We start from the raw sequence: 23,628 nt of genomic DNA on the forward strand, positions 1-23,628 counted from the left end.
CAGCCTTCTATCCTAGGCCAAGCACAGCTGGATGACCAAGCAAACATGGACATAAGCTGGTCCAAAGGCTTCAGGGCTGGAAATGACAGGTTTGTCTTGGTACCCATGGCTGTGCAGTGACTGTTTGCAGAAGAAAAGTCTTTGATCTTTAACTTGAGATGTTCTTTGCTCTAACAGTAAGTCAGGTTCTTGCTTTCCCATTTACTTGGCTCTTACCAGAGGACAAAATGTCAGGTTCCATCATCCCCATCATCCTTTTCCTGTGACATGCACAGCCCTCACACTCAGTTTTTCAGTTTTTCCCCCAAAACTTGTCCTCAAATCTATGTTTCATTTGTGCTGGAGTGTGTTAGTCAAGCTGATCCTATTACTTGTCTCAGAGAAGTTTAAGCTGAAAAGATGGAAACTTATTCCTGTATTTTACATTTGTGTTTGTAATATAATGGTTACAGATTTTATCGTGATTCTCCTTAGTTTCTTCAGGCAATAGTATCTCAAATTGTGGCACTGTAAAATTGCAAGTTTTTCTTATTAGTGCTGCCTGCATATCCTTTGTTGTTCAATTCCTTTTCTTTTTTGTTGTTGCATCTGATCTTCAATCTGAGAGCAGCCTATCAGAGATACTCCAGGAGCTGCGCTGGGGCCTCCTTCCTCCCCTCCCCGCCTTCTCCCTGGCTGAGTGCACGTTTGTTAGCTAGCCCTGCACACTTATCTCCCTGTTTCATCAAAGAAAATAACATCCAGGGTACTGTGAAAAGTAGTAGTCAGCATGTCCTATGGAGATTCTCTTATTCATTATGCTTTTTTCCATGTTTGAATGTATGTAGTGTTAGATAGGTTTTGCATGCGTTCTTTTTTGATTCTTTTTCTCATTTTGTCTAGGTGTTTGTGTATTGGTTGTTTGGTAAATATTTTCAGCATCTCTTCCGTTTCTGAATTAGCTGGCTGGTAAGTTGTGACTTGATGGTACCTTTTAAGGGCTAAGCAACAGCTGTTTGCAGTCTGAGGAATCTTCTGTGTGTTTTTCCAAAATTAATAGCTTCAGCTGACAGTAGCTGTTGCTCCATTGTGTGTGGTGCAGTTTCAATGATTTCTAGCTTGTAGTACCTGAGACCTGTCATGGATTTTTCACCTGCTGTTTTGTTTTTCCAGAAGACATCTGCATTCAATTCCCTGAATAGTTAGTTATTTTCTTCTGATGTTTGTCACCATTCCTCTCTTTGCCTTCACTTGTACTTCCATGTCTCTGGAACATGCATAGTGACATGAGATAAGTTTTTGACAGGCTTTTTTTCTTCTGGGTTTACCACCTGCTTTCTCACTTTCGACACTGTTCTCTTTCAACAGCAGCATAAAGTCTGTCCTGTTAATTTGGTGGATTGGTTTTGGAGCTCCAGTGATAGTGGCTGCTGGGCTCTCTGGCAGCCAGCTGGCTGCGGGGGGGAACCATCTCCATCCACTCCCTGATGGTGACTTCCCTGCATTTGCTGTGGACTTCACGTCCTCCCCCAACCTACTCTGGGTGCTTTGGGAGCCATGCAGCAGCCGTCCCCCAAGCAGGGAGCACCTGGCAGCCCCCCTCACCCCAGGTACTGGGGCAGGACCCACACGGGTGCAGCCGCAGGAAAATCCATTGTCAGTGCTGATGGCTGATGCTCATTTTCCATCTGCTGCAGGCTCTGCGCTCTGTGTCTGCAACAGCGCAAGAAAAACTGCTTTTTCTGACAGGGCATGTGCGCGCCTTTCCTGCTGTTGCCCCCCAGCCCCGAGGGCAGCTCCAGCTCTCCTCGCTCGTGCCTATCTATTGGGCTGCTCAACCTTTCCTGTTTGTTTTGGACAGGGCTGCTCTGGCACCAGTGGTGGCAGGCGCTCGCCATCCTTTCGCATGAGCAGGGCGTGCCGTGCCGTGCTGAGGTGTCCGGGAGCTGTGCGTCAGGCAGTTTTTGTGCCAGTTGCTAGGCAGCACGTTAATATTTACCTCCCAGCCTGGCCTGGCCTGCCTTCGTGTGCTGCTTTGGCAGACAGCTTCACCCGCTCCGCGGCCCCACCGTCAGCCCGCAGCTCTTGCAGCACTTCCCGGTTGCCTGTTGTGGGCTGAGGCAGGCGGCCCTTAGCAGAGGAAAACCAGAACATGCCACCGTGAGGAGTCATCACCCAGAAAGGACTCGTGGGAGTCAGGCTGTTCTTTTAAAGGCTGCGCAGTAGTTATGAAACAAGCATTTAGGCTGTGGCAGCTCGCTCTCGCTGCAAGGCTCAGTGTGCTCACAGCGAGCACTGAAGGGCTCGGAAGGACAAAAGACCCTTTTCTCCTTCTAGTGGCTCTGCTGGCAGAGGGCCTGTAGGTGGAGAGGGAAAATTTAAAAGGCATGAGTATGGAGGAACACAGGTGAAAAGCACTGTGTAGATGAAATGAGGCATGCTGTACCCTGGGTAGCCGTAGGACCTGGCAGTATGGTGTTGCCCTGCAGGCAGAGGTGGTGTGTGGCAGGAAAGGCCCTGTGCTCCCCTCAGTCTCCCCAGGAAGTGATTTTATTTCCCCATGCCAACCCCACATGTTTACAGGGGAGGACAGCTTGGCCTGCACCATGATCAGTAGCCATGTATATAAACTCCTTTCTATCCCCCAGCTGTTCTTTTTCTTCCTTGAGCATTTAAACTCCTCATCTCCTGCTAAGTTCCTCCTAATGACTACTGTTCAGCTGGGTAATGCAGAAAGTAGGAGCTGGTTTCTTTGGGAGGTTTTAACTAACAAACAGAGCTCTAAAGATGCTCTGGGACAGACCCTTCAAATAGGATTGCCTTCCACCTAACACCTGACAGTAGCCAAGCACCAAAGGCTGTCGCTGTCAGCAGTGCAGCAGCACTGGATCTCTGCAGGTTGTAGTGGTGCTGCTGCAGCGCAGCTTGGGGAAGTTTTTCAGTGTATTGCAAGGAAAAGGCTCTGTGTGGGAGTTTCTGGAGGGGAGGAAGGGAGAAGTTTCAGATATCTAATAAATAAGTCATACTGTGTGGGAAACAGAAATGTATCTTTACAAAATGAATAGGGACTAGGATGACTAATATGAAGGTATAGAACAGGTACATATTTTTCAGTCATGTAGAAGGAATTTGTGTTTCACGAAGAAATAAGAAAAGAAAGAAAAATCTGTTATAGGGCAAAATAAGAAATATGATGTTGCCTGCAGATTACTTGATAATAGATAGTGATAAAGTTGTTTACAAACATTTGTTCTCTGTCCTGATGTAGGCGGCTTTATACATTCTCATGTATGTCTTCACCCATACAAAAGTTCTTACCTATTATGTGATCAATCCATGTGATATACATATATAAAAAAATAAATTATTTGCTTACATTTCTGTAGGGTGGCAACTGCAGATTCTCTCTAGTATATATTTAGAGTTGTTAAACCTCTTAGCAAGTTATGCAAGATACTAAATGCCTTGGAAGGGAGAGCACAGTATAGTTGTCACACTTTGGGAAATTGGAAAAATTTCTGTGTGGAAATACAAGGCCACACCAGGTATGGAATAATTTGCAGCATCTAAGTTCTTTCAGACTATACAGCAAGTAGGGTGGCAAGCATCTAACGAAAAAAAAAAAAAGCCTAGAAGGAAATGTAATTTGGGCTGTTCATTTAAATGCAAACTGTGAATGTGTTGCTACAGTTGAGTTTGCAAATACAGCTTTAAGCAGAGGACCAATAAGGAAGATAGGGAGGTAGTGTTACATCTGTATAAAGTATTGATGAGAATTAAAATATTTATTTCTGGATTATGAAGTTTGATACAGTCACAGCAGAAGTAAAACATCTGCTGTTCTCAGGTTAACATCCCTGAAACTAGGAAGCTGGACTGTTGGCAGCCCTTCTGAAAGGCTTGCATGACATGCACAAACACTTCTTGGTGTGTGTTACATGGAAAGTAACTACTCCTTCTCGTCTCAATGTGTTTCAGCTTCCAATTTAATATTAAATATTTTGTGTGACAGTAATAAATCCAAAGGTATATCTTTATAAAGAAATAGTTTTATAGTTTAACTTAGATTGTAGTTTTATACTAAAACTTTTATAGTTCTTTATAAAGAAATTTGAAATGTGAAAGAATCCTGCACAGTGAGTATGCATAATGCAGTACAAGAACAGGATTTGAGTTTGTTTTGGCATCAAATTTGGCATCAAATTTGCTTTTGGTACATGTCAGAGGGGGAGAAAAAAATGTTCTGAGAAGATCTACAGTCAAGATCTCACATGATCATATAGTAGAAATACAACTAAGACATAAGATACAAAATGTGAACTTCAGTATGATTTTATTCTTTATTCTTGGTTGTTTATCTAAAGGATTCAGGCTCTTTATGCTTGCTTTATATATGTGTGTATACCAAAGTGAAATTCGTTTTTTTTCTTTTTTTTTTTTTTTCTCAGAAGCAGTCCCCCTCTGCTGATGCATCAAAAACACTCACTATGAAGCCATCTGAAGTAAAGGTATGAATTCCTGGGAAACTCATGCTTGCAGTTAAGCACAAATATATAAAAACAATGAAACTTCTTTTTCCATACTTTGATACCAACGAACTTTACTTTGTGTATTTCTCATCTACAGCTTAGTTTCTTCATCAAAAGCTATCTAAAAAAGGCTGTAGAAAGTACTCAGGATTTTAGGAAAACAATAGCAGCTTTTAGGTCATGCTTTGTGACATGCATATTGCTCCCCCTGGTGTTATTACAGGGTTATTCACCTAATCATAGTTTCACATGTCCAAAGAATTGAGGTCTAGTTTCAGCCTTCAGTGTTTGCACAGCTGCATTTTCTCCTAAATCACACATCTATGGCTGCCTCGCAGCATCCTTGCCTTTGTTCTTTACACTTGTTTTCTGTCTTAAATTATGATTACCACTTCTTCAGAGTAGAAGCTATGCTTTGCTGGTTAGAAGAGTCATCCTTTAGTTTTTAGAAGACAGCCTCTTATGCCTCTGTTGCCTAACAAAATTTATGAATATTTAAGCAAACGATTGATTCTCTTCTTCCATTTCCCATAATCACAATACTGAAACCAACAAAAATATTGAATACCAACCTCGGCCAGCAACAAACTGTGCAATAGTAAAACTTAGGATTGTCTGCACCTTGTGTAAATACAAGTTAAGAAACACTTAGAGTAGTGAGGTTAAAAGAGGCATCTGGATGTCATCTGGTCTAGCCTCCCCTGTCAAAGCAGGGACAGCTCTGAAGTTAAGTGAGACTGTTCAAGGCCTTGCAAGTTAAACCCTAAACACCTACAATAGTGCAGATTGCACAGCATCTCTGGGTAGCTGGTATTGATGTTTTGTGACATTTTAATGATGATTCTTTTTCCTTTTATCAAATTGGAAGTTCTTTTGCTGTCATTATAGTGTCTACCTCTTAGGATGGTCTAGCCCCATCTTCTCTATATTTGAATTTAGCCATTAGACCACCCTCAGCCTTTTAAAGCCCTTTTCCTGTACGGACATTTGTGACTTAGGCTTGTAGCAGTGAGCTGGATGACGATCATCATTACTAGTTGTTGTGTTTGCGAGCAAACTCAGTTGTATTGTTTGCAGCTAATGCCGTTCGATGTACTGTTGAACCCAGAAAACTGTCTAAATGTAGTTACAGTCTTTTACCTACTTAGGATTTCAAATAACGCACAGAAGAATGTAGTAAATCTTTAGTCAGTTCTTTAGAACTATTGTTTGCAAGATGAAACAGAACTACAGTAGCAGAGGCATACATTTCAGGGCTGTGAGACTGGCAAACACAAACCCCTTTTTGAAACACTGTCCTGCACTCACATGTGTGAGGCAGCAGATGTTTTCTTTTAATGTCTGTTGTGTTATCAATGTCTTTTGTTCTGCTGGATTATGCAAGCTATCTGCATTCTGACAGTAGGCTTTTCTGCACAGACATAGTGAAAGCTACAAGACCTTGCAACATTTCTTACTGTGAACTTCTGTCAAACTAACAATTCTTTCCTAATTGTCTGCTGCAATCAGGTCTCACTTCTCTTTCTTAGAGTCTCTCTAGTGTGCCACAATTCTTAAAGATGGTCTGGACCTCTCTCTGACCTCTGAGCTTCCAGTTTTGTATACAAATATTTTGTCTTGAATTAGCTCTGATTTTTTTGCCATTCTGAGAAAGCTGTGAGTTACTACAGCTGAGCAAGGAATGTGGAATTGTTTTGTAGGCAAAACCCAAAGGGTTAGGTGGAATGGTCTGAAGAACAGGGTGGACAGAAGGTACCTTGTGGCTTTTGCTGGAGGAGAAGAGGAAGTAAGGTGCTGGTACTGCCACTGAGAAAAATATTTCTTGTTCAACTTTCTGCCTTTTCCTAGTACACACGCTTGTGCAACTGCAATGTAAACTAAGTAGCAGAACTGAATTAGCTTAAGAAAAATTGTTGTTGTTGTTTGAGGCTATTTTTCACTTTCCCAAGCCAGTACAGAATGAGGTGTCTCAGGTACTGAGACAGTACAGGTGGAAACAGGCAACAGAAGAGGAAGTAAGACATCTTTTCTCTGTAGGATTTTTGTGTACACTGTAAACTGATGCTGTGGCTTCAAATTGACTGCTCATGATAGGTGGTCTTTAAAGGATGACTGGCAAAGGATGACTAAAGCATTCAGAGTAGCCTCTGAATATGTAGCCTCATACTAAAAGGACATCTCATGTCTGACTCCTAGCTTTAGCATAAATGTATCCAACCTTCTTGAGCTAAAAGCTGAGAAAAGCTAGGATTACCTTTTCAATATAGGATTGTAATCAACTGGGTGTCCGTGTCTTTGAGTTAACCATATGGTAGTCATATAACAAGGACATATGAGTGGGAGCACATAGAGTATGGCCAAACCGGATAAGTACTGTGTTTTAAAAAGGGTAGACATCAAGAAAAAATCCAAAGGGGAAAATCAGGGAGGTTAAGTGATTGTTACTGTTGTTGTTTTTTAAAATTTCTTCTTAAATTTTCCCACCTTTGTCCCTCTTCTCTGTCAGTATTTTGCTTTTCATGACTTGCTCTTTCTGGTATCGAACATCCTGTGGCAGTGTGTTCTCTTCTGTGGTCTGTAGCCTCCAGACCTCTGCCCGCTTATGCCTGTACGTGTTCACGATTTTACAACCAAGTGTCTGTGGTTTAGTGTGTGGGTGTGAATACATATGATAAAAAATGATAAATAGGTTAGGCAAATTTCTTCATGTAGTCAGTAGCTTGAAGCTGGATGTATTCAAATGGCAAGTTGGCAGCTGAAACAGGAAAAAATTACAGAACTATGAACAAATGTAAATTGAAGTCATTGAAGTCTAATCAAATGTTATTTGGTTGCTCACTGATTTTCAATAGGCTTCTGGGAAAAAAAATATCTATTGTTTGTCTCTTAATAACTTCAAATATGCTCAGAGTATTAGTCAGATAGAGGGGATAGGGAGGTTTTCCATCCGTGGCCACGCATTTCCAGAGTTCAAAAGTTCCATGGCTGAATGTGGACACCATGCCATGACCCAGAGTGCAGGTGTCCCTGGTAAGCTGTGGAGCAAATGGTTTGGGTCTGAAGGGACCTTAAAGATCACCTAATTCCAACCCCTTCTGCCGTGAGCAGGGACACTTTCCCCTAGACCAGGCTGCTCCCAGCCCCATCCAGCCTGGCCTTGGGCACTGCCAGGGATGGGGCAGCCACAGCTCCTCTGGGCAGCCTGTGCTGGTGCCTCACCACTCTCAGAGTAGAGAAGTTGTTCCTAATATTTAATCTAAATCTACACTCTTTCAGTTTAAAACTATTACTCCGTGTCCTGTCCCAACACACGCTGACACAGAGTCCCTCCCCAGCTTTCCTGCAGCCCCCTTTAGGCACTGGAAGGCCTCTATAAGTTCTCCCCAGAGCCTTCTCTTCTCCAGGATGAAGATCCTCTCCACAGGAGAGATGCTCCATCCCTCTGTTCATCCTTGTGGCCTCCTTTGGACTTGTTCTAACACTTCTGTGTCCTTGTGGAGGGGCCCTAGAGCTGAGCACAGGGCTCCAGGTGGAGTCTCATGAGAGCAGAGCAGAGGGGGACAATCCCCTCCCTCGCCCTGCTGCCCATGCTGCTGTTGGTGCCGCTCAGGGTACAGGTGGCTTTCTGGGCTGCAAGCACACATTGCTGCCTCATCAACCAAGAGCCCAGGTCCTTCTCCTCAGGGCTGCTCTCAATCCATTCTCTGCCCAGCCTGTATCTGTGCTTGGGATTGCTCTAATTCAGATGCAGGACCTTGCACTTGGCCTTGTTGAACCTCATGAGGTTCTCACAGGCCCACCTCTCAGGCCTCTGGATGGCATCCCTTCCCTCCAGCATGTGGTCAGTGCCACACACCTTGGTGTTCTTTGCAGACTTGCTGAGGGTGCACTTGGTCCCGCTGCCCATGTCACTGACAGGGATGTTACACTTCTTATTTTTATTTCATATATAACTATAATTTAAGTTTTCAGTGTTTGTTCTTATACACTTCTATTACTATTAATTTAGTGCTTACTGTACTTTGACTTGGGGTAAATGGCAAGAAACAATTTTCTGTCATGGCAGTGGATAGTATAAATCAATCTGTTTATTAGGTTCATTTAATGGCATCTTTCCCTCTTTTTTCAGCGCTCCATATAAGAGGCGCTTGTGTGTATCTGTTTGCACTGACTGCTCATAGTTTGCTGGAATGGGGTCTATGCCAGATTTTTGTTAAATTGCAACATCGAAGCACTATGTACTAGTTATATAGCACGTGTGGTAATGAGTGCGAACCTGTCTGGTATTTTTTTGGTTATTTCTAGTGGTCAGCTTATTAAAGTCTATTAATCTTTGTCTGAATGTATGTTGTTTATATTTCAGTCCACACCAACAACCAAAGAAGAACCTGGAAAAAATGCACAGTCATCCAAGGTACATACTTAACTTACAGCTTTGGTGATCTTTTGCACTTTGTTCTTTGACTAACTTTGAAGTGATAGGTTAAAGTCTTTGCTTCTACTGTGCTGCATAAGGCTGCTGCATGAGTAGTAACATATCCATGCGCAAAAGAGCTATGAGCTAACAGGTATGGAAATACAGTCTTTGGGGAAACAGTATGCATTATTGTTTCAGAAAAACTTAACTTTTGAGGTAACTATCTTGGAATATATATTGTGCTTATTTAGGTGAAGGGTGGCAGGAAGACACAGAAGGCTAGTGTTTTCATTTTTCCAGATAGCAGTCTTGGGACACAGTGTTGAATTTGCTTAGGCTTCAGTCCTGAACTCTGGACTTTTCCCATCATTTGCTTTTATGCAACTTTATATGAAAAGAAATAAGCAGTAGCCTAAACTGACTTTGACATTGTAGGGACGATTTAACTTCCTTTCTTTTTTTTCTCCGTTCACTCTCTGTATTTACCATTCCCACTTTCAAAAAAAAAAGGAGGAAAACCTGACTTACAACAAAATAAAAACATTCCAAGTGTAAAAAAAAAAAATAAAAAATAATAACAAAAAAAATCCCTTACCCCAGAAAAACAAAAGCCCCAACCCAAAAGGTCAAAGTTACTGCAGTCTTAATTTGGAAAAAAAAAAGGGGGAAAAGGGTAATTGGCCAAGGAGACATAGTTTAGCAAGAATAGGTAAGAAAAGTTAATTTGCTTTTCAGTTTTGACTAGCTGAAAACATAATTTTAAGTAACATCTTTTAAAGGATAAATGGCTGATAGAGAATGGAGTAAGCATGTTTTTCTTCTCATACAGTACCTAGATATGGCTGGACCTGTGACTTGTTCTCTAGTTAAATGTGAACTATGCATTCCCTGTGAATACAGTTCGAAAGATAAATTGTCTGCCCCCTCTAAAGCTGGATGTGCATGTGTGTCTGTGTGTAGCTGGTTAAAAATAAGAACTTCTTAAAAGATGGTAATTTTCTAAATGTGGGTGTTGTGTGTCTTGAGTCTTATTTTTTCCTGTTAAAATAAACTCTAGGAAGGTAAGCATTCAAAGGATTGTCACTTCAGAGTGTATATTCTGGGCAAGAAATGCATCCTCATTTATACAGCCCAAATTTCTGAATTTTGGTCAATAAGAGGAATATTTTTTTTCCTATCTACTGATTTCCAGTTGATAAAAATGTTTATTTTTTGGTATATTGATTGAACAAGTGTAGATCATGTTCTCTAGCATTGAATCATGGTAACAATAAATAATCTTAACTTCCTGTTTTATGACAGCCAACAAACTCTCAAAATAACCAGCCATCTGAAGAGAGACAAAAAGAATCCAGTGGTGTAAGTTGTATATTTTTTCTCTCTCTTTTCTTTCTCTTGAGGGCTTCTTGTGATATTTTTCATCTTTAATATAAAAAAGCAAAAAAAAAAAAAAAAAAAAAAAAAAAAAAAAAAAAAAAAACAATTGCCCCAAATTATTTCCCTATCTAATATTAAAAGCTATTTCTCTACAGGCAAAAGGACAAATTACACCTTCTGTGATAACAGCTTCTAAACCAACTAATACAGGAAAGGTAGCTGCAAGTCAAGCTGAGCAGCCTCCACAAACAACCTCCAGAGAGGCAGCACAGGTATAGTAAAAGTAGCAATCCAATTCTTATTATTTATGTTACTGTGTTACTGTAAATGTTAGAAATGCACATCAAGATGCACATCTTATGCTGAATATTGTCAAGCAAGACTGAACCCCCAAAAGTCAAAATGTAGAAGAACTGAGAATCTGTCTTGTGTTTAAAAGTGCACATAACAAACCTCTTCTTGTGCTGGTCTAAAATCTGGAATTTCTGAAACTTTAAATTCTACACACAAATTAACACCCTGAATATACTGAATCCAGCTAACACGTGGTAGTGGTAATTGATAAGGATTGGCTGCAAAGCTAGATAGTGTTGGTAGTTTGTGCTAGTTGTTTGGTGATCCTGACATGCATCTGGCTTCACATTGCCTAATACACTGTGGCTTTTATTCAAGCAAGCAACGTGAAGATTATTACAGCTGTGGCCCTGTTTTAGACCTTTTCCTGTATGTTAACATACTTAGGGCTCCTATATCATTCATGCTAGCTTTTTGCAGATTCCTTGCGGCTACATGGGGGTGATTGGTTCCTCATGATTTTTTTCCCCGCCCTTTCACTACTGAAGGTGAGCAGAAGGGACTGGTCAGTCACACAAATGCTTTGTTTATTTAAGCACTGCCAGCATGGAACTGCTTTACCTGTGCAGTTTCAGACATGTTTGTAGTAGTAGCATTTGCTATGCACAGGTCAGCAGGTTATCTGTTTGCAGTAGGACAGCCCATACCACATGACTGCAAGGTTGGGAGGAGGGTAGGAAGACAAAGTTTGGGGAAAAAGTTTGGGAGGGATCACTTCAGAGAGGCAAGTCTGGAGCAAAAATGTATGGTAGAGTCAGGATTTGTGTCTTTTGGTCTTCTGGACTGCATGTCACCAGACAGGGTAAACAATGCCAGAATACCGTGAAGAACTCCTGCTGCTCTGTTACAACATAGTTTTTCCTCTTATTTTTTTCTTTTTGTAGTAAATGTGAATGTCGCTAATGCAGAAGTCTGTATTTTCTATTGATGTTTCTCTATCACCTAACTCTCTGAAGTAACAGTAGGCAGTTTACATTCTACTTATTTGAGCAGTATTTGGTGCTGGTTTTAATGGTGTATTGAGGACTACCTTCTAGATGTAAATCAAAAGCTTTCTTCGTGATCATTTTGCACTGCTAATTTCTTTTGCTGGCAAGGTAAAAGAGGTAAAGTTCAATCTTAAAATTGAATGCTTTTTGCATGCAAGGTCACGTTGGAAACAGTGCATCTATGTAGTATTGCAGGTGGACAGCAAGCTCATTCCGCTGAAGCATCTTGATGCTGTGTGGGTGTATTAACTAGTTGCTGAGTCCAAAAAAAATAGGTGCAGTCTCTGAATTGCACCTTTTAGGCTAGGTTCAGTATCGTCATGCAGACTGCAGTTACCTAGCTTGCCCTCAGCCAGTAGGTAGAACTAGCTTATGTTTTTTATTCAAAGTGCAGATGAAGAGGAACAACAGATCTTCATGACTGAGTAGAACAACTCTGTTTTACTTTGTGTTGTCTCCAGAATTTTTAATGAAAGTTCACATATATTATCACATAAAGTGATTTCTTACATTTTCTCTTATTTCTCCAGCCGAAGTCTGAAAAGACATCCACCACAGGTGGTGCAGCTGATGCACGTGCTGTTGGCGCAGGTGCTGTTGCAAGTGCAGTTACTGCAGCTGATAAGCCAAGCACTGAGGTTGGTAAATACAATTCCAGATAAATGCTTCACCTGTATTGACCTCAGAGAATGTTTCAGAACAGAAACATTCAGAAACAGAAGTATTTATGGACAGATGGTAGTAAAAGGACTACCTGAAAAAATTGGTAACCAACTAGTGGCATGTTATTTCCTTTTTATCAGATAGCATTTCTTCAGAATCATTTTTAATACAAGTAGTATAAAACTAATACCATCTTGAGTTATATTTCTGCATCAGCTGCCACGTAAATACGAATGATCTTGTTACTGGCACTGGGAAATGAGTTTAAGAACAGTTCTTGCTGAAAAATTTTGCAAGTGCTGAACCTGCTCAAATCTTTTGGTCTAGTTTCCAGGAATTTTTGGTAGATTCACCGGATGATTCAGGTTTTGTTTTTCTTTCCACAGAATGATACTTTTTATAACACTCTGCTTATTTTTCAGACTGGTATGGATGAGTCAGCACTAGACAGTCTAATAGATACACTAGGTGGACCTGAAGAAGATGAGCCTACTAGCCCAGTTTACACTGGTCCAGAAGTTACGGTATTTTCCTTTTTTATTTTTTAGAAGATTCATCTCTCAGATACGTCTGTAGTTGTTCGCTATTACATTGACCCAGTAATTGTCTCTTTGATCTGCTAAGAAGTAAAATAAAGCTTGAACAGTTGCATTTTAGTGGTTTTCAGTAATACAGAAATGGTGTAATTATGTATATATCACAGTAGGAAATGGTTAAGTGTCAGCAAAGTTGCTTTTTGAATTGACTTCCAAGCATGGTCTCTAGCAGATTTACAGAAGGCAGTAATGGAGGTGTAGGAGAGCATTAAAGAACCTAGGAGCTTTCATATCTACTTGCAAAAGAGTAAAACATTGAGAATTTAGGCAAGAATGCATACTTTTCTGAGTTAGAATGGGAAAGTAACAAAAGGGGGATTAGGGTTACTTGCTTAATACAGTACTGAAACATAGCTCTACGTTAGAAATTATTTTCTATAAACAGGAGTACAAAAACATTGATGTGTGCATTCTTTTCAAAGGAAGATATTTCTTCACGATACTTAGAAGAAATGGGAAAACGAGAAGGTAGTCTCCCTCCAAAGTATGTTGAACTGCTGAAGGTTAGTGAATTAATAAAATAAAATAATTCTTTGTCCTTGCTTTCTTTCTTTTTATATGTTTTTGTTTCCCATTAATTACGAAAGTAATTATCCTTTTAGAGCAAAGGAGATGGAAAAGATGGAGGCCCACCAAAAGCAGATGACAAATCTGAAGTAAGACTTTTTTTATTTTTATTTTTTATTGCAGGGAGAGAATAACCCAGTTATCATTGGATTCCTTGGAAAATCAAAGTGTTGCACGTCTTCCAAAAATTCCATGAAGTAGGAGAGGGTTGTGAGCTGCCAGATAACACAGATATTGATAAAACTAATAGAACTGGGCATAAGATGGTGATGTGTGGTTTTTTGTTTTTCTTTTTTTTTTTTAAATGAAGAGGTAGGAACTCTAATGATACTGACAGAAACAAGTCAAATAGATAAATGCTTATAGAGGTATTCGGCATAATAATAACAAAGGGAGGAGATAGTGGGCATAATGATAACATGGGCAGGAGATAGTAGCTGTGCATACAGGAATCTCCTAGTAATCTTTTTAGCAAAAAGTACTTCAATTTCTGCACTTAGCAAGATTATTCTGTTAGCCAGTTTAATTTGCCTGTATGTTCAACATATAAAAATAAGAGCATGTCTGAAAAATGAGTGAACAGCTGAGGGAAAATATTATCTGATTAACCATGGAACATATTCAGATTTTTAAACTGAGTTTGACAACTTTAATATTTGAACTTCAATAATCATAACCTAGCTTGCAATTTCTTCTTCAGAAACCAATGACAGATGATGAGCTTGCAGATGCCCTGTCATCTGACTTTACTTGTAGTATTCCTTCTGCTGAGGAAAAGAAGACAAGTCTGACAGAGGTATTGATTCTTTTTTTTTTTTTGTCCATGAAAGCTTTTATTGCAATGAAGTATTTCTGTTACTATCTTAACATCTTACTTAACTTTAAAAGCCTGTTGACAGTTTTCCCTTCCTTTTATTTTTGCAAATATGCCTGTAGTTAAATTTGTCTCATTTTGTTCTTATGTAAAAGAAACAGAGTAAGGATGGTGAAACCATACAAGCACAAGCAGCAAGCTCAGTCAAGACTTCAGTTCCTCCTGAGAAGAAAACAAAATCAAAAGAGGTATAGAGGTCTATCTTTTGACCAGTTACCTTCTAATTAAAATTTCAGTTTACAAACATGTCATATGTATGTGTGTCTGATCTTAGAAAGATGCTTATCGTCTTCATTTTCAGTTCAAAATCTCGACTAGCCCAGAATGTACGGGAATAATAGGAAATGTGATTGCTCAAACTGTACAGCATTTTGAAGATCAAATCTTGATGGGTCAGATAATTCTCCTTCTCCATTCCTCTGCAGAGTAACTGTTCTTTCATCTGGAGACAGCAGAGGAGTAAAATGTGTTTTTGTGAAGTTGTTTAAAACCTGAACATGGTTTCATTTTCTTGTATTTTACAAACCACTCATTTTACCACTCTTTCTAGAGTTATACTGCCCCATCCCCAAGGGAAAATGTTTTGATTTGACTGTGCTGAGCTTATCACAAAATACACCATATGCCACCAAGTAGAGAAGACCAGTGTTGTGCTTGCTGTTTCTTTCATACATACCATGAAAAATATATGTATATTAAGGTCTGTGTCAATTTAAAGAAATAACAACACGATTCTCATTCTATTTTCTTAATGCAGGAAATGAAAGAGGATGCAATGGAAGCACTTATGGATACTATTGGTGGACCTGAACCTGAACCTGAACCTGAAGATGTTACCACTATTGTAGAAGTGTCAGAGGTATAATCTTTCTTTTTTTTTTTTTTTTTTTTTTTTTTTTTTTTTTTTTTTTTGTCCAACAGCTTTCAGAATCTCCCATGGAATCATAGTTCCTTTTTGTTGGGTAGTGTACAAATGTGTAAAATAATGACAAAGCAACTTCCATATCAAAAGCCTAAGGAATGTCTGAGTTCAGTAGGATAAGGAAAATAAGAAATTACAAAATCCCAAGTGGATACAGGTAGAATAGAATATAATAAGACAGTCTGCAGTATTAAAGTATTTCATTTTTTGGCTATATAGGCACCTTTCACACGGGGTACAATTTACATTAATCCTTTTTTTTTCCCTGCACATATTTGTGGCTTTTTTTTATGATGGATGTTCTACTTTTGCCACTAAATATTGTTGCCTTTGTAACTTGGGCCTTGCCTTTTGCTGTGTCTTCTCAGTCTTTTGTTTTTCTTCCACAATAAGATTTCAACAGTAGCATTATGTTTGCACATTAAATTGCCTTTTAATTTAGTTTTTCAGACTCTGCTTGTAACCCTACTAATCTCGCTTACATTCTCCTGTCTTCACTTACAACTCAAATCAGGCAAATGACAAGGAAATAGTAGAAAATCAGTTGTTGCTTTAAAAAAAAAAAAAAAAGGTATAGTTGAAGTTTGACACAAAAGTTCATGTTGTGTTGCAGATTTGGTCAGTTTGGGCCTTCAGATATCTTAGTGAATGCACTGCTTAATGATGGGAAAATACAGAATTACAGCTTGTATAGTCAGAATGATATAATCCAGGGAAACCTAAGAACTTTGAACATCCTGAGAAGTCTAAAAGTACTGGCCACGAAATGACAGTTCTGAGCAGAGCTTTATGGATTTAAAAACAAAACAAAACAAACAACCTTTATTTATGGCATTAATTCTTAAGCCATAATTATTTTACCACAGAAATTTGATAGGAGTAAATTAAGGAATTTGAATGTCTTCATATATGGAATAATTTTGTCTTGCTAATACTTGTTTAAACATTAGGCTGAGCAATCTTGATAGTGATGTTGCGTGAATTGTAATTTTTCATTTCACTAAATAATATTTTTGTTCTTTTTTTTTTTTCAGGCAAAAGCTAAAGAGAAAAAAGAAAAAAAGGCAGGAGAACGTGATGATACAATACCTCCAGAATACAGGCTAACACCGGAGTTGGTATGTTTTTCTAAACTCCATTGCTTTGCAAATAGTGCAGCTACCTCTGACACTTTCCTTGGTCACAGACAGGGAAAAAAACACGGGGAAAAGAAGCAGTAGTAGTTTTCAACTAAGATGGCTTTACCATCTTGGTGATTCTTATATCTAGTTTCATACCCTTCTTTTGTGAGGAAGATTTATCCAGGGTTAAGCCAACTGACAGTAGAGCTGAGATGTTTCTGTGTAGTTCAGTTTCACTTGCAGAATTGGAAGTTTTTGTGATGGTTGTTAGTATAACTGACGTTAACAAGATTGGCATATAAACTGTGCCTGGTGGAGCTGTGTGAATGGAGTAGTTTTACCCCTCAATTAGAGGTTTCACAACTGCCCAACTATAGGCATTAAGATTTAACCCACTATTAGTACAAGCATGAAAGATTGTCTCTTATATTCAGAGCGTGCTTTTCTACTGGATTAAATTCTGCTGTTTTACTATGGAGTTAATTTCTGCTGCATGGTGATACTGATAAGAATGAACAATTTTTCTTCAGTTTCTTGGCCCATTTGTACTCTTTTAGCATTATTTTTTTCTTTTGGTTTGTTTTTAAATCTGCTCACCTGGTGATGTAGCAATTCCGTTTGCTTAGATGAACGCCTGTTACTATGTCACTGATTCCATCTGGTGTCTCTCATTTATATTATTATTTTGTTACTGATTATGTAACTGATGTACTGATTAAGTACTGATTATGTACTGATTAAGGTATGACACCTTATAACAATGGAAAAATGTCAGTAATACATACTTTCTTCACTTTTAGGATAAAGATGGAAAACCAATATTGCCAAAGCCTGAAGAAAAACCTAAGGTTAGAAAACTGACAATACTTTAGGAGTGTGAATAGATACCCTGTTTTCTCCCCCCTCTGTCATCACTTCTCTGTGCCATTATGTAAGTCTCTTAATCTGTGTGTTTACTTCATTGCACAAAACATGCTAATCTGAAGGGTGAAGTGGAAGCTATTTTTGCTGAAATTCATGGACTGTTAATGAAGAGATCATAGTAAGAAATGGATTTAGAGATTACTAAGGCATTAGAATTATCGAAATGACTGCTAACACAAAGAAAAGCTGTATCAAAGGGTTTGTTTAGGGTGTCCTGTAGAAGTACACTGAAGCTGCTGAAGGACACAGAGAGAGTTGAGGCAGGCTTTTCTGTTTTCTTGACAAGTAATCATCAGATGTAAAGTAATACAATAGGAAAAAAGGAAAAAAAAATTGCAGTCATTTTCCTAATCACAGGGAACAACTTGGATTGCATAAGAATTATCTCCGTCGTGGCCTAGAAAGTGCAAAATAGATTGAACAGATGAAAAGGAAAGCTTAAAGGTTACTTGAAAACACACAGGAAGAAAGCAAAAAAAAATAGGAAAAGGAAAGGAACTGAATAGAAATGAAATGAAATATTGTGAATTAAGGAGTGCTGCCAAAATATCAGGGCTAGAATTGGAAAAGTACAGTTAGCAAAAATGAATGTGAAGGTCAGGACCAATCTGAGTAAGAATGTAACAGTGCATTTGTAACAGAAATGTATTATTCAAGCTTGAAGTATGGAGGAATGCAAAGGTGGTGACAGAGAGACTGTCTCTATAAATTTGTGTCTGTCACATTATAGACATTCAGCAGTCTGAGTGGGTGATGTTTGAGAGCTGCACAGAGGGCCACCTGCCAAACATATCATAAGGAAAAAAAAGAGCAGCTATGCATTGAGGGAACCAGATACTAATGTTAGGAGACAAGTCCTCTTGTTTCACAGGGAGCATAAGACAAAAGATGTCCAGAAAGAAAAGTTACAAAAGAGCATGGTAGGAATTAAAGAAGGTTGGTTGATAGTTTGACTGAGATTCAGAGCCAAAGCAAAACAGGAGGTAAGCTCAGAATCATGAGGTCTTATGGTAAAAGAATGAAGGAGTTAGCAGAAGAATAAGTATTCCTTTGCTCTTCTACCCCTGTCAGTCTGAGACACAAGTATCATTGAGTATTTGATGTGTAAGTGAATGCCAGGAATATCTATCTTGCACTATTGTTCTCTGTAACTACTGTAACATTCTCTACATTATATGTAACTCTACATTATATGTAATGAATGTAACGTTCTCTACATTGTATTCTCTGTTGGCTTTTTATTCTATATTGACTTTTAATAACAAAGCAACTGACTCGTTTTGGAAAAAAAATATATATATTTAGTTCTGTGCACTGTGAAATTCATGTTGTTGGATGTGACTGTGAAAGGTTATTTTAGTGCAGGCTACAAAAGTTTGTTTGCTTTCCAAAAAGTTGAAGTATAATTCTTGGAAAAATACATTAAAAATAGACAGTGAGTCACCCGTAACACGTATGTCCTTTTTTGCAGCCTTTGAGTGAATCTGACCTTGTTGATGAATTTTCAAAAGACTTTGCCTCCCCTGCACAGCCTGCAGAACAATCCAAACCACTGAAGTCCAGCAGCACATCCAAAGTATGTCTCTCTAGTTCACATAAAATCCTGACTCTGTCAGCTTATTTACAGCTGGATGATGCTACTGTTCATTCAAGAAAAAATGTTTCCTTTCCTGTTGCTTTCAGTGCATTACATCAACTCTGCTTGTAATTTAGTTCTTAATAGAATGATAACTATCTTTAAATTCAGATTTTTTTTCATTATTTGGTACTGTACTTAAAACAAACAAATAAAAAACAGGTATATTTGGGGTTTCTGAGCATATTCAGTAAAAATGCAGTGCAACTGTTATCTTTCAGAAATCATCAGCTCCTGAGTCTGCAAAGACTACAAAGGATGAAGTAGTCCCTCGTGCCACAGCCTGCACTGTGCAGTCTTCAGCTCCAGCATCTGTGTCATCAGTGAGTAGTTAGTCTCAGCGGGAGCTAAAGGAAAACTCAGTGCTTCATTTATGCAACGGTATAGCATATTGTCAAGATGGTTATTTCAGGATGATATACATGTACTCTTCCTCAGTAGAGTTGAGTTATGAAGGATGGGCGCTTGCAAAAAATACAATAGAATCATAGAATAACAGAATGGTTTGGGTTGGAAGGGAGCTGACAGAGCACGCAGTTCCAACCCCCTGCCATGGGAAGGGAAACCTCCCACCAAACCAGATTGCCCAAAACCCCATCCAGCCTGGCACTGCCAGTGATAGGGCATCCACAGCTTCTCTGGGCAGCCTGGGCCAGTGCCTCACCACCCTCAGAGTCAAGAATTTATTCCTTATACCTAATCTAAACATACCCTCTTTCAGTTTGTCGCTCCATGATAAGGAATCCCTTTCCTGCCTTTTCTGTAGCCCCCTTTTAGGTACCAGAAGGCTATCTATAAGGTCTCCCTGGATTATTCTTTTCTCCAGGCTGACCAACCCCAACTATCTCAGCCTGTCTTTGTAGGAGAGATGCTCCAGCCCTTGATCATCCTCATGGCCTACTCTGGACTCATTCTAATACTTCTGTGTCCTCCTTGTGCTGGGACCCAGAGCTGAATGCAGGGCTCCAGGTGGGGTCTCACGAGAGCAGAGCAGAGGGGGACAATCCCCACCATCACCCTGCTGGCCATGCTGCTGTTGGTGCAGCCCAGGATACGGGTGGCTTTCTGGGCTGCAATTACACTTTTCTGGCTCATGGTGAGCTTCTCATCAACCAACACCCTCAGATCCTTCTCCTCAGGGCTGCTCTCGATCCATCTTCTGCCCAGCCTGTAGTTGTGCTTGGGATTGCCCCAGCCCAGATGCAGGACCTTGCAGTTGGTCTTGTTGAACCCTGTGAGGTTCACACAAGCCCACCTCCCAGACTTGTCAAGGTTCTCCTGGATGGCATCCCTTCCCTCCAGCATGTTGACAGTGCCACACACACACAAAGTCTGTAAACTTTATGAGGGTCTCCAACAAAGTTGTTAAGTAGTGCTAGTCCCAATACTGAGCCCTCAGGAACACCACTTGTCACCGGTCTCCAGCTGTACATTGAACCATTGACCACAACTTGAGTGCCACTATCCAGCCAATTCTTTACCCACTGAGTGGTCCATCTACCAGATCCATGTCTCTCCAACTGAGAGACAAGGACATTGTGCAGGACAGTGTCAAATGCTTTGCACAAGTCCAGGTAGATGATGTCACTTGCTTTTCCCCATCCACCAATTACGTAACCCCATCGTAGAAAGCCACCAGGTTTGTCAGGCATGATCTGCCTTTAGTGAAGCCACGTTGACTATCATCCCTCACCTCCTTATTGTCCATGTGTCTTAGCAGAGTTTCCAGGAGGATTTGCTCCATGATCTTGCTTGGCTCAGAGATGAGTCTGACTGTCCTGTAGTTCCCCAGCTCTTCCTCTTTCCTTTTTTTAAAAAATTGGGGGTTATGTTTCCCCTTTTCCATTCAGTGGGAACTTCACTGGACTGCCACAATTTCTCAAATACAATGGACAGTGCCTTAGCAGCTACATCTGCCAGTTCCTCAGGTCCCATTGACTTGTGTGCCTTCAGGTTCCTTAGATGGTCTTGAACCTGATCTTTTCCTACAGTGGGCAGTTCATTGTTCCCTCAGTCCCTGCCTTCTGTTACTTGGCTGTGTGACTGGAGCTCTTGCCAGTGAAGACTGAGGGGAAAAAAGTCTTTGAGTACCTCAGCTTTCTCCATATCATGGGTAACCAGGTCCTCTGTTCCCTTCAGCAGAGGGCTCACTTTTTCCCCTTGTTTTCCTTTCATCACTACTGTACCTATAGAAGCCTTTCTTGCCCTTGATGTCACTTCCCAAATTTAACTCTGTCAGTGCTTTTGCTCTCCTAACCTGATTCCCAGCTATTTGGACAGTGTGTCTGTATCCCTCCCAGGCTACCTGTCCTTTCTTCCACCCTCTGTAGGTCTCCTTTTTCTGCTTGAGTTTGTCCAGGAGCTCCTTGTTCGTCTATGGAGGCATCCTGGCATTGTTGCCTGACTTCCTCTATGTTGGGATGCATCACTCCTGATCTTGGAGGAGGTGAATATCCTTGAATATCTAACAGCTTTCTTGGGCGGGCCCCTCTGTCCTCCAAGACTTGTCCCATGGTACTCTACTGAGCTGATCCCTGATAAGGGGATTAAAAGCAGGACAAAAAAAAAAAAGACCCTTTGGAACATTTCAGCTGTCTGTGGATCTCTGCAAAGGAGAACTCTATTTACAGAGCAGACACTGATTTGTGTTCCTTTACACAGAATCATAGAATCATTAAGGAATCATTAAGGTTGGAAAAGACCTCCAAGATAATCTGGTCCAACCATCCTCCTATCACCAATATCACCCACTGAACCATGTTCCTAAGCACCAGGTCCAGCCTTTCCTTAAACACCTCCCAGGGATGGTGACTCTGCCACTTCCCTGGGCAACCCATCATCCCATTCCAATGCCTGACTACTCTTCCTGAGAAGTGATGACTTTACACTGATGCATAGTGTAACTTTTTACGTAAGTTTCAATATGTTTAATACTTGAATAAATTAAGACAATTAATTGAAATCAGAATCTGGAATGAAAACCAGAATTAGCTGCTACTGAGCAGCTACTAAGCCACACCACAGCAGTCTCAAAAGACATAGTAAGTGTACAGCACATACATATCTGAGATATAAAAATGGTAGAAAAAGTGGAAACATTAAACAGAACACAAGAAGAATAACACAGAGGACGTTCCCTGCTTAATTGAGTTGTTTCTAATGTTCTTCCTCAGGGAAAAAATGATGTGACATTTATGAATTACAAGACATTTCAGCCAGACATTTACAGAACACAATCCTAACCTAAAACATGCAATTTTTAATTATTAAAAGGAATGCCAGAAGAACTGCTTAAAGCATGTTTAAGACAAATGCAGACAAAGCAGATACTGAGAAAGCTGGGCATAAAGCACAATTTAACAGGCTTACCAGCATTCTGTCCTTCAAAGCTTTACATATCAAGTCAAAGCACTGATAATAATTCTTATTGTCCCAAACTTGCCATTAGAAAACAAAAAACTGACATCAGAATAACTTTTCTAAACTTTTTTTTTTTTTTTTGCCTGTCCTCTGCCAACTTCTTTAGAATCCGCATCCTTATCTAGCTGATTTGGTAACTGATGGTATGGTAACCAAATTTTAGCTCTCAGAAGAATATGGGGAAGTGTGATGACTTGAATATAGTACAGTATTTCTGAGGGCAGGCAAGTGTGGAAGCTAGCCAGAGGACTTACATACCAGCAAAGTAGGATGGAAATTAAGATTTTTCTTGCAGTTTCAAAGCCAGAAGACAAAACAATTTCTTCATAGATTTGGACTGCAAAGTAGGCATGGGAATCAGAGAAACTCTCAATGCCTTCTCTAACAGTATTAGTATGTTTCAACAACTTGTCATAGACTCTGAAAACCCTGAAACAAAATAATGATGGTATTTAAAGATCAGGATTTATATTTATCAACAGGGATGTTTGGAGAAGCCAATTAACAAAGTACATCTTAAAACCCAGCACACTGCTATTAGTCTTTATTTTAATAAAGTTAATCGTGGGTACAAATAAAATGATCTAATACAATCTCTAATACGATAAATTGAATAAAGGCATAAAAATCCAATAGTTCAAAGACAATTCATGTTCTTGTACTAAATCCAGTGACTGAGTAATAAGCACCTTGAACTCAGCAGGTCCCATTTATGTGGACACAACTGGGAATGGAAATGTTATAGATTTTTAGTTTACTTATCAGATTTTATCTCTAGTAATGCGTGGCTGTCAGTTGTAATGTATAAACAAGTTTCTTCATTTGCTGGTGAATTCCAGGCTAAGAATTATATATTACTATATTGATACTCTTGTAGGTTGGTCACGTGACAGATGAAGCACTGGAAGCCTTGTCCAGTAGCCTAGAAAAGAAGAAACCTGATCCAGAAGAAAAGAAACCTGCTGTGGACAAAGTTAAGGTAGGAAATAATCAGATCTCAAAAATACCTGGTTGATGTACTTATCTTCAGTTTTACTGTATTTCCACAGGCTAAAGAAGTTGGAGATAACATTGTCACTTTTTAAAACAAAATTTACTTGTGAAACCAGTTGCATTCTATTTAGGAAATACTAGTAGGATTTGAATAGTGAGTACATTTTCTTAATCTTTGTGTCTATAACAGTACTCTACTACATTATCTTCCCTCAGCTTCTGGAAAACAAATTTGCTTAGTGTCCTACTGCTGAAACAATACAGAGT

The 23,628-nt window shown here is 39.6% G+C and overlaps 1 protein-coding gene across 9 annotated transcripts in view; it reads left to right on the plus strand.

Annotated features, from left to right (window-relative positions):
• The window catches only part of CAST (calpastatin), a 61,878-nt gene that overhangs the window by 24,712 nt on the left and 13,538 nt on the right, over positions 1 to 23,628 (plus strand). For all 9 annotated transcript variants that reach the window (XM_084305379.1, XM_084305381.1, XM_084305382.1 and 6 more), the window contains 16 exons: positions 4,428 to 4,487; positions 8,872 to 8,922; positions 10,228 to 10,284; positions 10,458 to 10,574; positions 12,176 to 12,283; positions 12,731 to 12,832; positions 13,327 to 13,407; positions 13,507 to 13,560; positions 14,172 to 14,267; positions 14,441 to 14,533; positions 15,103 to 15,204; positions 16,302 to 16,385; positions 17,189 to 17,236; positions 18,784 to 18,888; positions 19,170 to 19,271; positions 23,246 to 23,347. In XM_084305379.1, the coding sequence (XP_084161505.1) occupies positions 4,428 to 4,487; positions 8,872 to 8,922; positions 10,228 to 10,284; positions 10,458 to 10,574; positions 12,176 to 12,283; positions 12,731 to 12,832; positions 13,327 to 13,407; positions 13,507 to 13,560; positions 14,172 to 14,267; positions 14,441 to 14,533; positions 15,103 to 15,204; positions 16,302 to 16,385; positions 17,189 to 17,236; positions 18,784 to 18,888; positions 19,170 to 19,271; positions 23,246 to 23,347 (1,362 nt within the window). The remainder of the gene's footprint in view (positions 1 to 4,427; positions 4,488 to 8,871; positions 8,923 to 10,227; positions 10,285 to 10,457; positions 10,575 to 12,175; positions 12,284 to 12,730; positions 12,833 to 13,326; positions 13,408 to 13,506; positions 13,561 to 14,171; positions 14,268 to 14,440; positions 14,534 to 15,102; positions 15,205 to 16,301; positions 16,386 to 17,188; positions 17,237 to 18,783; positions 18,889 to 19,169; positions 19,272 to 23,245; positions 23,348 to 23,628) is intronic.

The sequence above is a fragment of the Netta rufina genome, assembly GCF_964035555.1.
Source record: "Netta rufina genome assembly, chromosome: Z".
Classification (NCBI taxonomy): Eukaryota; Metazoa; Chordata; class Aves; order Anseriformes; family Anatidae; genus Netta; species Netta rufina.